This window comes from Drosophila pseudoobscura, chromosome 4 (genome assembly GCF_009870125.1).
Source record: "Drosophila pseudoobscura strain MV-25-SWS-2005 chromosome 4, UCI_Dpse_MV25, whole genome shotgun sequence".
Classification (NCBI taxonomy): domain Eukaryota; kingdom Metazoa; phylum Arthropoda; class Insecta; order Diptera; family Drosophilidae; genus Drosophila; species Drosophila pseudoobscura.
Window position 1 is genome coordinate 24,092,474 of NC_046681.1, and position 23,074 is coordinate 24,115,547.

Here is a 23,074-nt window from a genome sequence, read left to right on the forward strand (position 1 = left end):
CACTGCTTGTAGTCCACTCGCTCTCCCTCTGTGTGAGTGCTCTGATTGCTACGAAAGATAATCAGAAACAGCAATAGACTTTAATATCTTTATTTTCCTGAATTTGTAATGTCAGTGGAGACAGTGGCTTCTACAGTGCTATGATATGAAACATCCAACTTTCCTGAGAGCTTTCTCTGCGAGTGTCGCACCCTTTTCCCAATACACCTTGAGTGAGAGTAAGCGCCACACGCACGTGCAAAGCAGCCCGACAATGAAGAGAGAGCGCGCGTGCGAGAGAATGAATGTCATTCATGGGAGCTTCGCTTCGCTCTTCAGCGTCGACGCCGGCAGCAGAGCAGCAACAGCAACCGTCAGTCACAGCAGCAGCGGCAGCAACTGGCGAGCGTTTAACGGTCCCTGCGATCAGATCGAAATCGGGCGCCGCCGTTGGATGTTTTTTTCAATGCTGAAAGCGCGCCGAATTCGCGTTGTTGCCTGAAAAAAGCACAATTTTGTTGTTCTGCGTTTTGTTTTCTGTCGTACGTCGCTATTCTTCCTTCGTTCCGTTCCGTTCCTTCTCCCCCGTTCGTTCGTTTGTTCGTTCGTCGCGTGCGTGCGTCTCTCTCTTCGTTCCAGCCAAAAGCAACAATATTTTTACAAAAATTTCTCTTCGGCCGGCCTCTGCGTGCTCTTCCCCGCGCCAAGTGTTCCTTTAAAAAAATATATATATAATTATCAATAAAAGGAAAAACTCAAATGCCGTGTGAAAATGTTTACATGAATCGTACAAAAAGTGTGTGAAATAATGTGCTGACAATTTTTAATATCATCAAAAAATATTTTAATCATACGTTCTCCATCGTTCGTTGTTTCTGGGGTGCGTTCTTCTTGTTTTATATTTATTTTGTATACACAAATATCTACAACACATACGAAAACAACCGATCAAACTGACGTTTTGCTCTGGCGCTTTGTTTCGCGCGGGCTAATTGACAAATCGCCAAAGAATACAACAAAACGAAACAAAAGTCATATAAAATTACAAAAAATACATATGTGCGAGAAGCAACAAGATGCATTTTCATGTTTTCTGCTCTCTCTTTCTATCTCTCCGGCACTCTGGGCCCTGGGCTCTGTGCTCTCCTCCCTCTCTCTGTTTCGCTTCAAGTGCATAAAACAATTTGAAGTTGAAATATTGCAAACAAAAAAAGCGAAAAGCGAAAAGGAGAAGCGGAATCGACGCTCAGACGCCCAGACGGCGCGCCGCCAAATAAAACAGTTTCCCAGTGTCTAAGTTTTCAAAGTTTTTCTAAGCGCAATCGAAATCGCGAAATATTGAACAATAAATGTAGAAGAGTCATTTTACATGGGACTATTCTCCTATTATAAGTTTTAGTGAAATATACTTTCTGGATTTAAAGAACTGCAATTTGTATGCTAAAATAGAAGGGCTAAAAGAAGTGTATTTCAACATATTTGTTCTTGTAAAACAAAAGTATACATTGCTTCAAATATTTTTTAGCAAAAGTGATTTTTTGAAATATATTTCGTCCCAATCGAAGTTTTTTTGATCTTAGAAAAAAATGAAACTGCAAACCATACAAAATTTTTTAAGAGTACATTTATTTGAAATTGTATTCTAGCTTTTTGCAAATGAAATCTGTATTCAGGAAATCCTCAAAAACTTCCTCATACTCGTACATATGAATACATCTATATGTTAAAATAAAATATATACCTTCAATATTCATTTCAATTGACAACTTAAATTTTGTTTTCAGTGCTAAATCATAAATTTTTAGTATTTCCAAAGGACTTATATTTAGTCAAGAATTTAAATCAAAGCAAACAATTCATTGAAAATGGGTTTTAAAACTATATTTTACATAAAATTGATAAGTAAAATTATTTGACAAGTGAAAATTTAAAATTCTAGCTGTATAATTTTGTAAAAAACTCGTAAATTCTGAGCTGAGAAAATACAAATATATTCAAGGAAAATGGAAATATACATACCATAAATACTAACTAAAAGCAATCAAGTTAATAAATACAAAAAACGCAAATACTTTTAAATTTATGCATTCAAAAATCAAAATATTTGAATGGGAATTTTAATAAAATATTACAATAATAGTAAATAAGCAAACTCTTTGCTGATACAGAGTTTTAATACAAACATTTTTTGCTTGTTTTAAACTTTCATTTATCTCTTTAAAACCCACCAACACGAAACCGTATTAATTATATCCTCATCCATTATTTTTTCATTGCAGCCTGCCATAAATTCCACAAAAAATAAAAGTAAAAAAAAGGGAAAAAACGAAAACCAGACAATGACGGGAGGAATTATGAAATTTTAAAGAAATCCCCAACAAAACAAAAAAAGAGAAAAACAGCCAACAAAATATGTTTAATGCATTGAAATAAAGGAAACGTGTTTCAGGGCACCCAAAACGTTGTATATATAAACCAGATTTACATTTCAACCAGAGATACATATATATATAGTATATATATAAAGTGTGGCAGCAGCCGCAAGCAGCAAAAAAAAAACGCAGCCAAAAAACGTTCACAAAAAGGTGATAATGATTATTTCCAAGGATCTTTTCATATTTGGCGAACAAATTTTTGCAACAATTATACCAGAAGGTGGAGCCGCAGCAGTGGCAACACAGCAGCAGCAGGAACAGCAACAAAATCTGCAACAGCAGCAGCAACAAAAGCAGCAGCAGCAGCAGCAGCAACATCTGCAACACCAGCAACAACAGCCGGCAATTATAACTACAACAACAACAGGAGTAGCAGCAGCCACTGCGGCAACTTCGTTGGTAATAAACTCGACGGCATCGCCAGCAGCAGCAGCAGCAGCAGCAACAGCAGCAGGAGCAGCTGAACAAGTTGTAGAAGAGTCATTAAAAGCCGCAACAGCAACAGCAACAGAGGCAGCAGCAACACCAGCAGATAAACAGGAAACAGTTGCAGTTGCTCCTCTATCCCTGCCCCTGCCTCTGGCACTGCCACTGACACTGTCTCGATCGCTGACCATCCGCAAGACGGGAAAAATTTCAAAAATTCCAAAGGAACCCGAAGAATTGAAAGCCAAGAAGAAGGCAAAGTGTGAAGCAGCAACAGCAACAGCAGCCACACCAACGCCACCGGCAGCAGCGGCGGCAACATCAGCCACTAATTACGAAAAAATGCCAATGAATTTGATGATTGTGGAAAGTGTTGAGACAGTCGATATGGGATCATCGGACAATGACAACGAGACAACGGAGCAGGTACCGTTGGTGAGTGCCAGTCGACGGAATCTGGCCAAAATCGTAGCCGATTGTCGGCTCCAAATCGAAATAGAACCAACAACAACAGCAGCGCCACCAGCCGCCACATCCACAACATCCAAAGTTGCAACAGATCTAGCAGCAGCAACAGCAAAAGATATAGCAGAAAAAACAACGTCTTCGTCGTCGTCGTCATCGGCTTCTACATCATCTTCCAGCTCAACATCCTCAGAATTTACGCACACATCACAAACGACAATACCAAGTACGGATAATCTAACGTCATCCAATGGCCTGGCCAATATGGGCAAAAGCATTTTAGTCGATGCCAAAAGGTGAGTTTTTACAATCAACCAGTGACCCAATTTCGAGTTGCAAGACATGCTCGCCACGAGTGCCTACCACATCCATATACGACCATATATGCAGTATATTATTATTTCTTGTGGCGGGGAAAGTGTTGGCAATCAAAGGGATGGGCGCTCCATTGAAGCTTTAAGTATTCTCATGGCATAAAACTACATTTAATGCTCATGTAATGCTCTCTTAATGCCATTTAATGCCATTTAATGCGCTGCTTAAGCTGTGGTAATCCTTAGTTGAAATAATTACAATTGTAATTATTAGCAGCTTACCGCCAGCTAAAAGTCGCTTTAATTGATTTCAAATTGGTTAATAATTGATTTCATTTAAAGCAGGATTTTATAAGCAAAGCATTTACAGATTCTATTAGAATATAGTCAAATAAAATATCCCAAATATTTTTGGGATTTTATGACACAATAATTGGCCACTCTTGGCGACTGAATGTGTCCTTTGGCTTATGGGAAATTTGGGGCCTGTGCCCAATTATGGGCTAGTCGAAAATTATTTAAATTTTGTATTAGTTTTGCACAAGACAAAAAAAAAGGTTGTAGGCTTGGAGCACATCCTCGTACTTAGAATTTTCCACCTACCCTCTATATGGTCCCTTAATTCTTTAGTGGCCTCTTAGACTCTGTTTTGCTCTTTTTTTCTGTTAAATTACTAAATATTCTACTAAATGTTTGCTTGAATATACGAGTACTTCTTGAAGTCCCAAAGACCAAGGGTGATGCTCAATTAAAACTTAGTTAAAGTTTAGTAGGCCTTAAAGTTATTCCATAAAACTGCTGATCGGTTAATTTGCGGTTGACACCCAACGGAAATGGCAGCGGCAACTCCTGTCCCATCCACGTACCCGTATGCTGCTGCTGCCCTAATTGATTACCCATCGGCCTACAAACCCGTTCTCCAACTCTGCCTTTCAGGCCGGAGATTAACTAGGGTATCATTCGGCTTTCCAGGCTAAGCGACAGACAGGGAGAGAGAGAGAGAGCGAGGGAGAGGGGGGAAAAAAACCTGCAGGCTGCAGCATCTGCTTAATTGTTGGAGCTCGCATCCTTTGCATCGCATCGCATCGCATGGCAAGGCATCCCCTACCTACCTTATGATGCAGCTCAAAAAATGATGCAGGCCAAAAATGCAATTTCACCTTAAAATTTGGGTTACATTTTGCACGGATACATAAAGAACACACACACACACACGCACACACACTTACTCGAAAGTCAAACACAACAAAAGATCGAAAAAAAACTCCAGAATAACAGAAAAAATGCATGCAAAAAAGACTTGAAGAAAAGCAAGGAAAATGCATTTAAAAGTCGAATTTGCAGATACCCTGTATATAGGATGTTCTTTCTCTTTATTATACACAAAAGTTTGGGGTCGTTGAGCGAAGCGAGTGAGCCGGGGGTTGGCAGGTACACCATAGGTCATTGAAAAATATAAAATCTTAAACCCAATACAAAATATTAAAAATATTTGAAGAAAAGGATAAATATTATTACTAAATAAAATATACTGAAATAAATATTAATTTAATATAAAATATATATGAAATAGTATTCTACCCTACAAAAAATTACACAGAATAATCTATATATTTAAAAATTAAGTAAAAAGTGTATATAATATTATCAACTTTTATTTTTTATTTTTTTGTATTTGGCAGGAGAAATTTTTAACAAAAGAAAAATTTGCCAAAGGTTGGTTTTCATAAGTATAAAGTTCTTAGTAGAATAAAATATGAAACGAAAATATATCCATTCCGGTAAAGAGTGCATCCAATGTTAGATTTCCTTTTCATGGCCACATTTTGATATCTGGCCTTAGTTTTCATCTCAGAAATTCCCAAATGATCCTAGGGCATGGTCTCTGTTTCTACGAGGGCATTCGTGATATATTTTCCGACAGATTAAATCGCAAATGAAGTGCAGTTAATTGATTTAAATAGGTGTGTATATTGTATCTCATATTGCTCTCTTTCGCAAAGGGTATCCAAGAAAAGAAAACACACACACACAATTTTGCATGCCACAGGGGGAAAAAAAGCGAAAAACAGAACTCAGTTCTGAGCAAGGAGCAGGTTTTTGGATAGGCTCTGCCTGTTGCATTTTTGTTGCGTCTGCTGCTGCTGTTGCTCCTCTCTTGCCTCATGCCGGCCGCATGCCTTGTTGCACTTAATGGTGGCAAGGGGATTATTCATGGACACAGACACGTGAATATCTGAATCTGTGTGCCTGGCGGCTGGTATCCTGCATTATTGAGTCCACAAGCTGTTTCAAAACATTTCCAGCTACAGATATTTTTAAATCCTACAAATATTTAAATGAATATTATCTCTCAATTTATTTCCTGAATTTTGTTGTTTTTCTGGTTTGGTGGAAGATTTTTCCATAAGAAAAAACACACAAATCAGACTCATTCAAGATTTATTCCGTAAATAAAATCAATTTTCGTAGCAATTTTCACTGCAAACTATAGGGCCAAGTTGTGCTTGTAATTCCTCTACACATTTATTGTATTTGAAACTTGAAATGCTGCAGAAATTGTAGCACAAATGGGCCTAAATCGTTTTTAATTCATATAAATCCCAGCTCAAAAGAGAGCTTTTGGTTTTGGTATTCGATTTATTCAGTGTTTGTCCATCAATGAATGATTCATAAATAAACTGGAGAAACTTTGTAGTAAATGCCACAGGCCAATGATTATTCCATTCACGTAGTGCGGCGTTTGAATAGCGAACAACCAATATCCAAATACTCAGCTACAGTTTGCAGATTCATTCATTCATTCATACATTTATTTAACATTGAACAAATGTAACAAACAATAATAAAAAATGTCCATTCCCTGCAATTATGGAAAATGATTATATCGAATGGGATTCGATTAAAATTAGATGTTTCTGTGGATGAAAACATATTATATGAACTTACGGTGAAGAAAACGAACCGATGCGTAGTAGGAAATGGTTAAATCTTTTGCATATTTTCGAAAATGATTGGAATAAAACGCATTATATGCAAAATATGTATCACTCCCTGGGAGGGGGACTCTAAGATCCCCTTGTATATCATTTTTGGTGGTTTTGATCCTTTTCGGGCATATTTTCTTAAAAATTCTACAAAATATTGGAATACAATTACGCTTATCGAAATATGCCAATTTATAGAAAAATTGTTTAATTTATCGGATAAAATGATTTGTCCTTTTTACTCTCTCATAATCCTCTCTCTCTCTCTCAATTCTAAGAGAAAAAATCGCTTGAAATCATCAAAGCATTAATTTTGATGCAAAGAAAGCTGTTCCACAAAATATTCAATCATTTAAATTAAATGGCCCACTGGGTATTCACGAGGAGATACTCGAACCGAGTGAATGATTTGATTTGTTCATTAATTGAAGTGATTCGAACAAATCAGCCCCATTCATTACATGATGAGCCTCATTTCGGATGGAAGTAAATTTCAGCTGAGAGATTATTCCTTCCATGTTCCTTCGTGCAACATGTTGTTGCATGCACAGTGGTTGTGTTTGGTTGTGGTTTTTTTTCCCCCTGTCGACTGCAGCTGCCAAATCGAGCATCAGTTCTGCTCTCTTCTGCTGCAGCCGCTGCAACCGAAAAAACTGGGTCAGATCTGAACCAATTTTCAGGCAAAATTGCGACAACAGACGGCACAGAAAAAGAGCAACAGGCAACTGCCAACAGCCAACAGCAAATAAACTGTAATAATCACAAGAGCAACTGCAACTGCAACGTACAACGTGCAACGTGCAACAAGAGCAGCAAAAGCGAAATTAAAACGTGCCACGAGATAAAGGCAAACCAGACGCAAAAGAAGCAGCAAATAAAATGCATTTAAATTGCTCTTGCGACTTCGAGAAAGAAATAAATGAGAATTCTAGAATTCGATAGTAGCGACTAAGGGATACCCTAGGATGGAGCTTCGAGGGGGAGAGGGGAAGAGAAAACTATCACAAATATTTAAGCACCTAAAAGAAGAGCCATCGATCGACGAAGAACGAAGGGTATTCCTGATCTGGTTTTATGATCGGGGTTCAATGATCTTTAAAACAAAGAAAAACCTTATATTCTTGAATCTTTTAAAGGTTCCCCTAACTGCAGGAAATCCCAGAAACAATCTCGTAATTGACTCGAAAACACTTCCTTTAGCCCATAAACTGATCAATTTATCAAGAATATATTGCATACTATATTCTTGAAAAATACTTCCTTTATTCTGTTGTAAAAAAGAAACACTCGCATGCCCCACTTGTGTACCCTGTATGGAAAAAATAAAGAACTTTAATTTGGAATTCCTGAAGTACCATGAAGCACACTGAGTGCAAGATGTAAACGACAGACAGAGAGACAGAGGGACAGCCGCGAGTGCGACATTGAGTGCACTTTGAATCGCATAATAATTGAAAAATTTATGTTAAATGCAGATAATGAGGCTGCCAGCAGCGACCCAACAATGTTCTCATTGTAATTTAATTCACTTAATTCGCCAAAACCACCCAGCAGATCTCTCGGATCTCTCTGCTCGTAATTGACTTGTGCGAAGTTAAAGCCACTAAAGTCCCTCTCTGATGGAGTCAGTCGTCGCTCGCTCCGGCCCCTGTCCGTGTCCCCCTGTCCCCTGTCCGCCGTGTCCGCGTCCGAGTGACAAACGAATTAAAATAAATAATTGAAATCTCAGAGGCCCAGATAGATCTCTTGTCTCACAGAATTGCAACAGAATCGGCTGGCCAAATGGCCAAATGGCAATGATTATACCTATATTATCTCTTGATTTTCCACCAAGTATTTGCATTATAGCCACACTTTAATTTGAGGCCAGGCCCCACATCTAAAAGGGCAACACACCGACCCCAACAACAATTGTGCAATGAATTTCCACACGGACTTGATTGCACTTCAAATGGGGAAATAGACTTTTGTAAGTGAATCTGGAGTTGTCGTGGGGGTATTTACTGGAGAGCTCTTGAAGGTTTTTCTTTCGAGTGTTATTAGTTCTTTGGAGAGAACTTTGCTGAATGTTTTCCCACTCGGGATGTTCGATTTGTTCTGAGAATAGTACATTAAAAGATGTATAAGGAAATGTATCAAAAGGAGAGTTATTTATTGAATAAAGTTTTGAGCAAATGTGGGTGTTTTTCCTATTTCAAATATTATGAAAATTAGTTGAGGAACTAAAAGACCTTACAAGAGACAGTTGGATTCCATAATGGATTGCCAGGAGGAAGATTTATAATATAAAGATATTTTCTATAATTTTCTCTGATAACACTTAAAATAAAATTTCTAGAAATTATACAGAAATCTCTGTATTTTTCATTCTTCAATCCAAAAGTAAGATAAGACGTAAATTTAAAAAAAAATAAAAAAAACCCTTTTAAAGCGTTCTATGGGGTTCACTTTTCTCAGCTAAGATTTCTAAGATTTATCTATTGAGATTCGTCTCAGCTTTCGTCGTCCTCAGAGTCCTCTTTCATCTCTTTGCTTGAATATTGTTTTCTATTATAACGCTGCCCATCTGTCGAGCATTAAATTCATTTTTAGAGAAAACCATCTGTGGATGAAATACTCTCAAAAAAAAACAAAACAAAAAACTCCAAATTTGTTTATAGAACTTGGAAATACTTGGCTGGCGGTAAACACCAGAAGAAGAACCGCGTTCGAATCCGAATCCGAATCCCAAGGAGAACTCCATTCAAAATTTTGTTGTTGCTGCCGCCGAGTGCCTGAGAATTCTCTCTGTGTGTGTGGATTCTCTCTCTTCCAAACAATTGGCTTGGGGATCAAATTCCTCGAGCGTTTAATGCGCGATTAAAGTTTGTTGAACTCTTTTTTTTGCTGAGAGGAGGAGAGGGCCTCAAGGGAAGGAAGGGGAACACAAACAAACCATTTGTGTGCCTCGGGCTAGGGATTTTCTATTTATTTTACTTTGGCTTCTAGCAGCGTCAGTTTGTTTCGTTTTTTTTTTTTTTATTGGAAACTCTATCGGAAGTGGAGTAGAGCAAACCCTGAGACGACCCAGACTCCGACCCCACACACACATAGACCACCATAGACCACAGACAGTGGGCGGCCCACACAAAATCTCCAGCGAATTGCAGCCTGAGGCAGAAGAGGAAGAGGGAGGAGGCTGTCCAAACAATGCGCCGTATTCGTAGCCAATGAGCCGGAGATGTTGTGGGAGAAAGGCGGTTGGGTGTGTGTTCAATTATGTAATGGAAATGCCAAGAGAAAGGTCACCCCGCTTGAGGGTTTCTCTGTTAATTTTCTTGCTGTGGTTTTTCCCAGAGACTGCACGAATTAAAAGATACATTTCAATGCAATGCAGAAAATCAAATTTCAGACCTTGAAATAAACAAAATAAATATGTTCTTACCTCAAAGCATACATATTGATGCACTGTTTATGAAGGATACTCACCCAAGGGTTTTCCTTAAGCAAAGAAATATGCAATGAATTTCCAATAAACTCACTTAATGAGTTATTTCCTCGGCGTCGCAGGGGAAGCTCTGCAGGAGGTCTGGCTGTTGCGCTAAAAGGGATTTTCCAACATAAATTAAATTAAATTGTGTGCTTGACAAGTAGAGTGAAGAGAATCTCGAAAGTTTTACACCACAACGCAGGATACAAGAGGATAGCCAAGGTTCTAGGCAGAGCTGCACAGAAAAATCAAATTCCTTTGAAGAACATATCTTTACCTGGCAGACTCTTTAAAGGGTATACTTTCGTTTCTCTTTCTTCTAAATAAGAGCCAATTAAAGTCAGGATCGAATTTATTAGAAACCCCCCTCCCCGCCCCTTCCCCCCAATGCATGCTCGTAAATTTGTGTGTGTTCCTTCGTGCCGCTGATGAACCGGTTGTGGGATATGTAGGTCAAGTTTTGTATCAACTTGGATCACAAATCGCAGCAAAAGAGCGACAGAGACGCAGAGAGAGAGGCAGAACAGATCCAGAGGTTTTGGCAAACGATATTCGGGCTTTTTTGGGATCGGGTTTTGGGTTTCAGACACGGCTAGATGTGCCGAATAGATGGTGGGCTAGAACGTAGATAGATCTGGGGGGCAGGCAGGGGCAGGGACCCCAAAAGGATGGAGGACGGCTCATAGAAGAATAGTTTTTGTGTTAAATACGGTGTCAGGTAAGCCACCAACCACCGAAAGGGGTGCAGCTGCACAAAGCTCTTATTCCTAGAAAAATGTCAGGATGGACAGACCCTTCAGGCGGCGAATCGTCTATTGTTAGCTGTTTTTTTTTATTATATTTCTATTTTGATTTCTATTTGCATGTGAATGGCTTTTGTTTGCATGTTTTTGTGTGTGGGTTTTGTGCCATGAGAAAGATGAGGATAACACACGAGTATGCGGAATATTGTATCCCTCGCGGTCGCTTCTGTTGACTGAAAGCTTGGCTGCTGCCAGGTGTTTGGTTTGTGAAAAGTTATGAGAAAGCAGATATAAAATGAAATGTTTGTGGTATAAAACAGCAATGACCATTCCTCCCTTTGGCAGGGATACTATTTCCTTCTCCCTCTTTGCCTTTCGGTCTTTAACGCGAATTCTCTCTTACCTTTACAACCAAATGTATTTCATTTTGTTTCATGTTTCCTAGATTCAATCAAATCCTTTGCCTGCAATTGGATTTCGATTCTGAGAACTTGCACAGGAAAAAGAAAGTTTTTCCATGAATTTTCTCTCTCTCTCTCTCTCTGAATATAGTTCTACCACATTCCCACAGCTTTTTGAATTTATTTTCCAAGAGAGAGAAAGGAGGGGGGTTGTGGTTGGAGGTGTGTGGCTAGCCACATTTGAGAAATCATTTAAAAATCATTTGTGTAATTCGTGTAGCATTCATGTAGCAATGTAAATTCATATAGAAAATGTTTTATAAATTGTTTCAACTATAAAAGCATTTCAAAGTTAAAGCCCAAATTCCAAAGGATTAAAGTTTGTGTATCTCGTTCGAGTGAGTGCCGTGCCATTTCGGGGGATTATTTAGTCATATATTTGTTTACCTTTGTTCGAAATAAGCCAAATGGTCAGGGATGTGGTCAAAATTCCTACTAAATCCTTACATTTCTGGCAGTATGGCAATGTTTTTGTGGAGCTCCTAAATATACATATTTTCGTACCTATTGTTATGTATTTATTTCTATCTATAGGTATATTTTTTTGTTTAATTCTTTTTTTGCCGGCAAGCAAAGGGAATGGAATCCTCTCTAGGGAGGATAAATTTCCCATAAGCGATAGGATACATTCGTTATTAAAACCTCAAATAAACACCATACCAATAAAATCTGACAAAAATAGAAAGGGTATCGAAGGAATACTCTTGTGCTTGAAAATCAAGTGAGAAAATATTTTACTGCTTAAAAAAAAATCAGCTGTTTGTATTTGTTCAGCTGGTGAGATAATTTCCAATGAAAAGTGATGATTGTAACATTCCAGTGTAAATGGAAATATTTTACTTTACTATATTTTGTTTGCTCGCATTTTCTCTCTGTGGCAAATGAATCAAAAGTACTGTAAAAGATCTATCATTCATTGCGAAATATGTGCATACCTCTATTCTGTAGTGCAGGGCAAAACTTTCACTATAAATGAATAGATTCCCATAGAACAGCTGCACTCGGCTGATCGGCTCCAAATCATGTAATCCAATCTAGAGCAAACTTCGAGTGATACAGGAATACCCCAAATATTTGTAAGTTCTATTAGAGTCTTTGTTTTGTTTTCGTATTTCCCCCCGCCCGACCGCAAGTTGAATGCACTTTTGGGATTGCGATTGAAAATGAGATTGAGATTAAGAGCAAACAAACTTTAAAACACATTGAATGTGTCTGTCTGTCTGTCTGATGCTGAGATGCGGTTTTCTCTTCCCTTGTAAAGTATCTAGATGTTGTACTAGAGACCTCTCCTCTGTGTGTGTGTGTGTGTGTGTGTGTGGGCGCCTAGATCCATTCCGGCACCCGGAGTTCTGGATGTGGATGTGGAAAACCCCGTCGACAGATGACAGAACAAATTGCCAGTCCCCGAACCGAAACAGGAAAACGGATTGCACAACGAAATGCGGAAAAAACACAAAAACACACACGCACACACACACACACACACACACACACACACACACACACACACATAGACTAAATAAAAGGAGAGAAAAATTGCAATTTATTATAATTTAATCTAGAATAGAAAATTAAATAGAGACGGAGACGGTCTGTGTTCTCTACGGCTCGGATCGGATCGGTTCCCGGGAACGGCGCTGTCTGCCTGCCTCGTTTGGGTTTTATCTACCGTTAGGCCTGGCAGTGTCAATAACACTGCGAGCGAAAGAGTCACCAATAGCACGGAGAAAGAGAGAGGGAGAGAGATGGCTGGATAGAACAGGGTGGCGGGGAGAGGGAACCAGAGAGACACGTGTGCGCGGGCGTTGATGACTGACGACGAGCGACTCGGCGGTGGGACATGGCAATGGGAGTGGAACAGATAAAGAGAGCGGCGGAGCGAGAGAGAGAGAGACAGAGAGACTGGGACTGCACAGCGGAGGGGGTGGTTGGGGGGGGCATGCAGCGAACTGCAATGGAGGCCAACGTCGGCGTCGCTCTTTGACAACTGTCACTGTCACAGTCACAGTCACTGGAAACCGAAGACCAACTGCAGCGCCAACGCCGGCACCCTGCACAGTGCTACCAGATGCCACGAAAAGTGGTGTGAGACATGAAATTTAATCAAAGAATAGGAAAATAAATTCAAAAAATAAAAATAAATGGTTTAATAAATCATAGAAAAAAGTTCCAGTGTGCAACGTAAAGTTTTAGCCCGTTTTTATGAGACTTTTTCAAAATTGTACCACAAATTGTATTTAAACTATTCGGATCCTGGAAGTATGGAATATTATACAGAATTCCTATATACTTAAACCTCTAAAAATTGTATAAATACCTGTCCCTGCCAGAAATGAGGAAAACTCCACTGAATCTTTCCTCGATGGAGAATAATGTCTTGAGTTGAAACATTTCTCCGATTTTCGCAAATGTGGGTTAAAGTGGGCACTTCTTAAAAAATAATACAAAAAAAAAATATTCCAAAAAATGACTGGAAAAAATTTATTTATGGTAATTTTGAGGGCTATACAGGGCTATACATAAATGTACTCACTTAGACTGTTTCAAAATGATCCCGAATCGATTTCACGAACTTACATATATATACAGATTTTATAGGTTTCCCATTAAATTCTGTGCTAGTTTTGAGCTCAGTTTAGCGGAATGGGAAATGGCGTTTCTAGGGCACTGCAGATATGGCGCTAAACTGAGCTCAAAACTAGCACAGAACTCGTTCGAAAAACCTCCCCTAAAGCTATGGGATTTAATTGGTTTAATGACTTTCCAAATAAATACTCAAAAAATTAATTAGTCCAAATGCTTGCCAAGCCGAGTTCTGCCTTTCTCTTGGTCGCAGCACTCGGAACCACTGTGTGGCACGGAGCCGAGAGTCTGTGGTTGAAAAGTGCATATGCGCGAATGTGCATGCAAATACGAGTATCTCTATTGTTGCAGCTGATGGCACAAGTAGGCACATGTACAGATGTACACATGTACACATGTGTGCTTGTTTAGCAAAACGAATAAAAATTAATTCAAAAATAAATTATTGTCATTGCCATTGTTGCGGATTGCTGGTTGCTTGTTGCTGCTGTCGCTACTGATGGTGGCTGTTGTTGTTGTTGTTGTTGCAAGTTATTAGTTTAAATTGCGGTTGCAGCGCCAGGAATCAGCTCGAAATTGCTGCCGTTTCGCTGCTGCTGCCGCTGCCGCTGCTGCTTCTGGTCGAGTGCATTCACTTCTATTGCACGGACTTTACGGCCTTTGCAAGTTCATGCCGAATGAACGTTCTTGAACCCGTGCGTCGTGCCAGTCATCATCATCATCATCTGCCTCGTTATTATTCCACATTTGATTAGTTTTGTATACCCGGTACCTCCTCCACAGAGTGTGCACGGGGTATATTGAACTCGTGCAAGTCTAGGCAAGAGGCAGACAGAATGAAAGGCTATCGACCTCCATATATATTCTTGGGTGATCTATTAGTAGTGCTACTATCTATTTATACAACAGAAATCATTGTAGATAGATAATTACAGGGTTAAGAATAAGGCAGAACAAATTTCCAGAGCTCCCCTCTCACTCCACCTCTCCCAGAGTGGCTGAGCATCTACGGATGGGCTTTCTCTGTCACTCTCTCACACTTAAGGGTGGGTTTTCGTAACTCACTTTCACTCTACCTCTCCCAGAGTGACTGAGCATCTACGGATGGGCTTTCTCTGTCACTCTCTCATACTTAAGGGTGGATTTTCGTAAGAAACTCTCGATGTACCTCTCCCAGAGTGGCTGATCATTTAAGAGTGGGTTTTAATACGGCCTTCGGCAATGACTACCGGGTATCTTATTGTCGAGAGCTTTTCTTCATGTCTCTCTTGAGGCTTTACGGTTCTATCTTTTGTTTGGCTTTTCGACTATTCATTTTACGGCTGCACCACATGGCGTATACGTAAATACGTATACGTGCGAGCCAACTGCAGTTTTCATTACCTGTAGCTGTCTGGCCTTCAACGCGTAGATCTGCAAATAGGAATAAATATTTATATAAATGTGGTTTGTCATCGGTGTCACAGCACTGCCGCCACTTACAGCTGTATGCCACACGTCACCACTTTCAAAGCTCATTTTGGGACATTTTCATTGTTCCAAATGGAACAAATGATACTTTTTTTGGAAAGCCTGGAATGTGAGCACTAGAACCCTGAAGAAATCCCATTACATTTGATTGTTTTTTTACGACTTTGGACAATTGCACATGAAATAGACCTAGAGGAAGGACCTAGAGGATGTGAAAACTAACCCAAAAAGCTATAGAAAGTAGAAGGTATGCGTCAAACGACTCTTTTAGAGTATGTTCGGTGCCTACAATATCCTCAAAAGTTATTCAAAATAGTGTACATTGCTTTGTCAGTTATGTGACAGTTCTTAGACGACAGATCAATGATAGAAAGCTACAGACGTGCTTAGGTCAGAGAGCACGCCTCAAATCTGCCACAACCTAATGAGACCTGGCCCTGTGTCGCCGTGAAGAAACACTCTTTGGTCCTAATGAGCGTAAAGTGGTATTATATGGTCAGACAGACACCAGATGCATATATATTTCATAAATTTTCATTGATAATTTCAGTTAATTAATTAAACGGAATTGATTCGTTCTGGGTTGATTTTCACCTGCCGGAAAATATATTAATCATGAGAGATGCCACCATTTAGCCCTGTTTGTCCACTGCTTTCCACTGCTGGGCTGCTTAATCCGCTTAAAATAAATATTTTAAACGCTTTTCGTGCAGCCCTTCAGTCAAACCACCCGTTAAATACCTTTGAGGTAATAATCGCATAAATTAAATTGCATTTCACTATGAGGTGGCTATAAACGGGACAATTATCAAGATATGTTGGCAAGCAGCAGCAGCATACTTGATTAAATGTTATAACAAAATACGACACACAATCAAAGACCCTCAAACGTTCATGGAGCACCCATAAATAATGTAAAATAATCAAATAACAAATGATAAATAGTTGGAATCGATACTGGAAATAATGTAGTGTGAATTTGCAGCTGGCTTCTCGGTCTCCGAGAGGTGAAATGCCAGCCGGAAAGTCATGGCTCATTAGCTGCAGTCTCAGTCATAAACTATTTAAAATTTCTGAATATTATTTCATGTAAAGTTTCAAGGATGCCATGTGCAAAATTTCATATGCATAAGTATAATTCTACTGCATCGAATTGGCAGAACAAATAGTCCAAAAGATGTCGTCATGCCGGATCGGTAGAACACAAATATTCCTTCTCCAAATAAAGTCTCAAACAATTGTGAAAATAGCGCTCTTTTCTGTACCTTTAACCTGTAAAAACTTCAAGCAAATTAGTTCGTTCAAGCAATTTCTGCCCCTGCATTCAAGAAGCCATTATTCAGAAATTTGTGTTGATTTTTAATTAAAAATCCTTAGAAACTGATGTTTTCTTTGGCGCTAGTTGCCCCAGAGCCACTGATGCTCTAGGAAGTTCATTATTTTTCAGGGCACCTCCACCTCAGGCACACTGCCCCCCACCCCCCTTCGGCCATAAAAAAAAACCGTCTGGCCTAATTGGCGCCCCCAGATTTGTATTAATTGTCCGGCAAGCGAGACCCAGGCCTCGGCGACCGACACAAAATGTTGCACAACACGCACATAAAACGTTTCGTCTAACTATCCTTTTGGGCCGGCTGCCGCTGACCAGCATTGACCAATCATATGAAAATCGCAAATAAAAATCCGCCAAAGCAATAAAATACTTACCAAAATGCATTTAGCCAGACGCCGGGCCATAAAACAAATTGCTGTGGTACACATTTTTTTTTGCGCTCCGTTGCCTCGGCTGGATTCGTTTTTGTGTAATGACATTAGGCCAGAATAAATAAATAAAAAAAAGAAACACAAAAAACATAAGCCAAATGGAAACAAACTGTGGCCAGAGATTTGCTTTTAAGGCGCTTCAACATCAAATCCCAAAGTTTATGAGTTGCATTTTTTTTTTTTTGGTCGTTTTGTTTTGTCGGCCAATTGGACAGCGTTTGTTGTGGCACCAATACAAAGGCAAATAAACAAATGCAAAAAAACAAAAAAGAAACAACGAAAATATTGTAAGAAGTAAACAAGTCAGAATGATATGGGGTAGAGTCCAAGACTATAAGATATCCGATGTGTAAATGCATTTTAGGGTAGATATAAGGAAGGATGCATCGTAATGCATATTTTTATAAATAATTCCAGTATTTATAGGACTAAATTCCATAGAAAAAAGAATAAATATCCATACAATATTATTTTAATTCTAATGATGATTTAATCTTCAGATAAAAAAAATCTTGAGATATATGTATATTTACTTATCTTTCTATCCTCCTGGATGCTAAATACCATATTATGGCTACCACCATCCACAAAAATATATTTTGTACCCTTTGAGCACCATGAATACTGGGTATTCAAAGAACTGCATTCAGTGCCACTCAAACACTCATTTGCACAGTAAATACATACATACATATATCAGTCTTGGGGAAACAACATTAAGATCAACAACAATAACTACATCCGACAACAATCCAAAGAATAATAATAATAGGCGACTAATAACCAAAAGTTGAGAGCCAAGAACTGACAAACAGTCAAAGTGCACCAAAGTGATGGAGGAACAATACAAGCCAAGAGATAACTCATCAGGGGATCTCAATGGCAGTGGTTTTCAGGCACTCAAAGAACATTTTTTAATACATTTTTTTTTTTTGGTAAATTCTGAAAAAACCTGAAATGACCCAAAGAAGATCATCAGAAATGCAATCATTATCATTTCACTCAGTGCAATCGCGTGCTTAGCAGCGGAATGGTAGATCAGAAATGGCCAAAATAATGGAAGGAAAGGAAAGCAAAAAAAAGGCACTCATCCGCTTCGTCTTTCTCTCCATCTGTTCTCGCTCTGTTGCCATGCCATGCCGTGCAATGCTGTTGTTGTTGCTGTTGGTGGCCCCCATATAGAGGATTTCGTGAAACCTATAGACCTACATTTCAAACAAATTGCCCTCTCTTCTTCTTGCGTCTCTTTTACTCTTCTTACCAAAATGTTTGTGTGTCGATTGCCTGCCTGCTTCTTGTATCTCTCTTCTCTTTCCTCTTCTCTTACTAATGTGTTTGTGATGCCATCAAGAATGTTGTGCTGTTGTTGTTCTTGGGTTCTTTCGCTTTTAAGTCGTTTGTATTGTATCTTTCTTTTGGTTATTTTCGGGTGTTCTTCCAAGAAGCGAATGCATTAACAACAACAAAGAACAAGATGAAGGAAGAAAGGCATTGCAGGTCGAAGGTTTGAATACCCTTACAGCAAAGCCATAGATGATAAATGATCAAACTTTGGAAGAACTATAAAGAAAAGCATTAAAGTACAGGTTCCTAGGCATCATCTATATAAGCAGTAGTACTATTACTAGTAAGTGGTACGGTACACACCTCTGATCACAATCGTAATACCGCCTTTTGCAGTGTACACTAAAAAAAGGAAAAGAACAAGAACAAGAACAATGATAATCAACTTAATGATCATGGTACAAGGGGTGAGAGAGAGAGAAGAGTAAGAAGAGGCCATGGAGTCCAAGAGTCAGTTAGTCAGTTAGTCAGTCAGTGTGGCAGAGACGCGACTCTCTTTCTGTTGCTCCCTGCTCCATCCAGCAACTTCTTCTAATCGCCTTTTTTGTTGTTTCTGCTTCATCATCAGTTTTGTGTTTTTATGGTTATTGTTGTTGTCTTTCGACTACTGCGTCATCAGGGGCAGCAGCGGCAGCAGCAGCAGCAGCAACGAAACGATGCGAAGATCGTGCTTTATCTCTCCCGCTCTTGCTCTCTCTCTCTCTCTCTCTCTCTGTCTCTCTCTGTTTTGCTAGTGGGCAGTGTGGAATGAGGGGAGTGGTGTGATGCCGTCCGTCTCCGTTCCGCTTGCGGCATTGGGTCTTCACTTTCGCCAATTCTGAGCTCCACTTCGCAAGTTCAATGGCCGGCAAGCCGGCGTCTCCGTCTCCTCCTCTGCCTGGCTGCGTCACGTCTCTGCTGCTGCGCCGTTTTGAGCGCCATTCGCACGTTGTTCTTCCTCTTCCCTCACTTGTTTCGTGTGTTGGTGCGTTTCTCGTCACGTCTCTGCCTGCTTGCTCTCCGCAGCGTCATTTGTATATTTGCCTGCAAGGTATATTGAGCAGAGTGTGAGGCAGTCCCCGCTTTACATTCCACCCACACCCACTTGCTCTCGTTAGCTCTGCTTGTGTCATACATGCAAATGTAAACCCACAGATTCAATAGAATAGACCCTCACCTTCTCTTTGGCATACATTGATTTTGTAGTACATTTGCCTGTTTGTTTGTTTGTCTTTCCTTATTCTTTCCTTCCTTCGCGTTGAATTGCAATTCGTGTTCGTTTTTAGTTTTTGTGCTGCTGCTGCTGCTGCATTTCATTTCATTTCGTTTCCATCTATTTCTATTTCATTGTTCACGCGTTTCCCTGGTTCTTACACGCTCCTTTCCACCCACTCTTTTGTGCTTTCCTTCGGATAGCTTCTTCGATTCCTTGGGGGTGGAGTAGAAGCAATGACTACTCCTGGCAAATATTCATGGATTTTTATTGCCAGCAGACGACGACTGGGGTACTTCTTACATGCAAATCGAATCAACTCCAGGCAACCGCGAACAAATACATACAAACGTACATATGTATGTAGGTACAATGTACATATGTAAAATGTGTGCAAGTAACAAATATTCTTTGATCTAAAAGCAGTATAAAAACGCCCAGTGCAACTCAAAATATAGGTTAGGATTCTATGTTCCTCTAATAAAATATAGTTAAACCTCTAAAATGGTATTGGAAAACCCAACACCAATTAGGCAACCTCTAGAAGTGCACTTAGATGTTGGAAATGCAAATTCCACTGAATATACCGCCACAAAATATCGTAATGAAACCCATTATTAACTTCCGCGAAATACTAACAAATTTAAGCCAATTTTCTGATGAACTTTCCCACATTTTCAAGCATTTCAAGTACCATATAATTTTCACAACTACGCCCAAAAATTACACATCGGTTGATGTGGAGGGGGTGAAGGGATTATTACCCTGCAATTCGGCTATTTACCGTTCATGAGAAAGGGGAACGAAACAAGCTCAACGAACTTAATAACACTTATTAAAATCATATTTGGAACGTAATAAAACACGCCCAAACACACACACACACACACAGTCGGAGCAACGTCTAAAAAACGAAACCCCTATAATTATATAGTTTTATGGGGAGGTTGGCAAATAATCGCCTCGAAATATACTCGTTTACTCCCATAGATACAGTGCGTTTCAGAGCGATAAGATAGTTGCTGTTGTCCGACTAAAATCATGGATTAGCACAGATGACTGTGAAAAACTACGAGTAAGAAGCTTAGTGTTTTAGATTCTAAAGTTGTGAAATTATTCGCGTGTGATAGTAATAGAGTTCTTAACGTTACTCGGTAACAATAATCGACTATCGATCTAAATAGGAAAGATATCGATAAATAGCCCTTTTTAATAACTACTTTGATGTTCCGAAAGATCGCTTTCGATAACCATACTTGATAAATCTGCCTTACAATGCTGAAACGGCCTGTACACACATGACCTAAATACCCATAAAACAAACCAATTTGAATACAATTTTGAACAAAAGCCGAGCAATTCTAAATGAAAGTTTCTCCCAAAAAAAAAAAAAAAAAAAATACAATGCAAAAAGCTAGACGAATGTCAACCAAAGCAAAGTTCAATGATCAGATAATTGTTTCATCTGGCAGTGAAAATTGGCTCAACTCTCCCCGCATGGGCTGTCCGCATCTGTCAGATGCCAAATGAGCTCCGGGTGTCTGGGAGGAAGATACGTTTTTGACAGCTGCAAGGCCACGCCAGAAATGTACCAAAAAAGATTGTATTTTTGGGGGCAGGGAAGATACATCCCAAAGATACATGCATACGAGTGCATGCATGTATGTGTGTGAGTGTGTGTGTGTGTCTGTGCACGTAGTTGCAAAAACTTTAGACTTTTCTCCGCCTTTCGCCGGTTGCATTGTTTATGACATTTTGCTGCCTCATTTTCCGCACTCAAAGACATTTTTGTGTCGACTTTTTCCCCCAAGTTTCACTTGGTTTTCTTTTCTGTCTTGCCCCCCCCTTTCCCGTGGCTCCCCTTCCCCTGTGTTGTGTTTGGTGTGGGTTGCCACTGGAGGTGCTTCCAGCACAGAGTCACAGAAACACGGAGAGGGATCATCGCCTGTCAATCTCTTGAGCTCCTGGGTTCTCAACAATCGCTCTTGGCCTGCAATTCTTTTTACGATACACACATCCAATTGTATATTTTATCCGCCTGTCTTCTATCATCAATCGATAAATATTTACTGAAGGCTTTAATAACATGGATGAGAACAATGTTCTTTTATCAATCCATACTCTTCATTATCTAAACTTTAAATATTATATTTAAATTTAATAATTGTTGATTAAATTATATTAAATCAGGGGTGGCCTCATTGATGCTCGATTCTAACCCACAAGCGAATGCTGCAAAAGGGAGCCCCTGTTAATGATGCTCATTGATGCTCGACTCGAGGTTTTCTCTGAGTTTTTGGAATGGAACTTTATTCCTTCATTCGCTGTTAATCTCCAGTTCTATCGTTCTGCTATTTCCTCTTCAGCGCCTTCCCAGTGTTCCATCCCTGTATCGCCCAATACCATCTCCAGCTTTGCCTTCTCTGTGTTTCAGTAAAATGAATATTAAATGGTTATTTAATAAATATATCGCTATGCCTAGTGATTTCCAAACAATGCGTTTTCTCCACAATAAACTCAAATTGAATTCCTTAATCTTTTAGGCAGTCATGAATGGGCATTGTTCCATCCACCAGCCCTGGCGTTTCAGCTGTTGATTTCCGTTTCAGCAACAACAAAAGCAAAAAACAAAAACAAAAACAAAAGAGGTGCACTCAACTGCATATTCAATATTTGCACAACTAATTCACACATATTTTTTGTTTTGTATCTCTTTTGTTTTAGTACTGGGTATATGGGTATATATAGTGTGTCCATATCTGGGGATATTTAACTGTTAGATGAGGTGATGCAATGACTGGCCAGGCCAACGGAGACCAGGCCAGGCCAGACAGAGACGCAGAGGCACAGAGACACAAAGCCTAGAGCCAGGTTGTTGGGGGTATTGGCATTCTCAACTGATTGCGTTGACCCAATTGCAGTGACACTTTCAGCCAATAAATTGCATTTAGTATTTTCTTTCACTTTGCCGGCTTTTTGCTTTCTTGTGTTATTTTTCCTTTTTCCTCTGTGTTTTTTTTTTCCTCTGGCAATGCAATTTCAACAGCATTTTTATAATTTTTACATAGTTCATAAAGTTTCTTGAAGCATTGAGAGAAAGTGCGTAAGAGCAAAAGACAAAAAGGAAAACACTAGAAACTGTGTCAATTAATATGCTAAATTATACACCAGTATGGGAGCCAACAACCCCTCCCCATCCTCTCCATTATCCCCATCCATGGAGTGCCACGGAGTGGCATGAAGTGGAGACGACGCCCCAGATGGATGCCAATCAATTGCTAACTAGGAAGCATAATTCCCAGCTCAACTAATTACCACACAATGACGTGAAAGTTCGTGAAACCGCAGTCGAAGCTATAAGTATCCACTCGTAAATACGGTGGGGGCTGCGGCTGTGGAGCTGTGGCCCAGGCCCATGCCGAAAGAAGAAAGCGCTTTCTTG

The 23,074-nt window shown here is 39.6% G+C and overlaps 1 protein-coding gene and 1 long non-coding RNA gene across 2 annotated transcripts in view; one reads left to right on the top strand and one right to left on the bottom strand.

The window, feature by feature from the left end:
* Positions 1 to 328: 328 nt before the first annotated feature.
* The window catches only part of E23 (Early gene at 23), a 34,074-nt gene continuing 11,328 nt past the window's right edge, over positions 329 to 23,074 (top strand). The window contains exons 1-2 of the mRNA XM_001356731.4: positions 329 to 859; positions 2,259 to 3,601. Of these exons, the coding sequence (XP_001356767.4) occupies positions 2,571 to 3,601 (1,031 nt within the window). The 5' untranslated portion in view covers positions 329 to 859; positions 2,259 to 2,570. The remainder of the gene's footprint in view (positions 860 to 2,258; positions 3,602 to 23,074) is intronic.
* LOC117184150 (uncharacterized) lies at positions 13,838 to 16,322 on the bottom strand. Its single transcript, XR_004469388.1, has 3 exons — positions 16,074 to 16,322; positions 15,345 to 16,011; positions 13,838 to 15,275 (listed from the first exon to the last, which is right to left on the bottom strand). It is a non-coding gene; the product is annotated as an uncharacterized lncRNA (long non-coding RNA).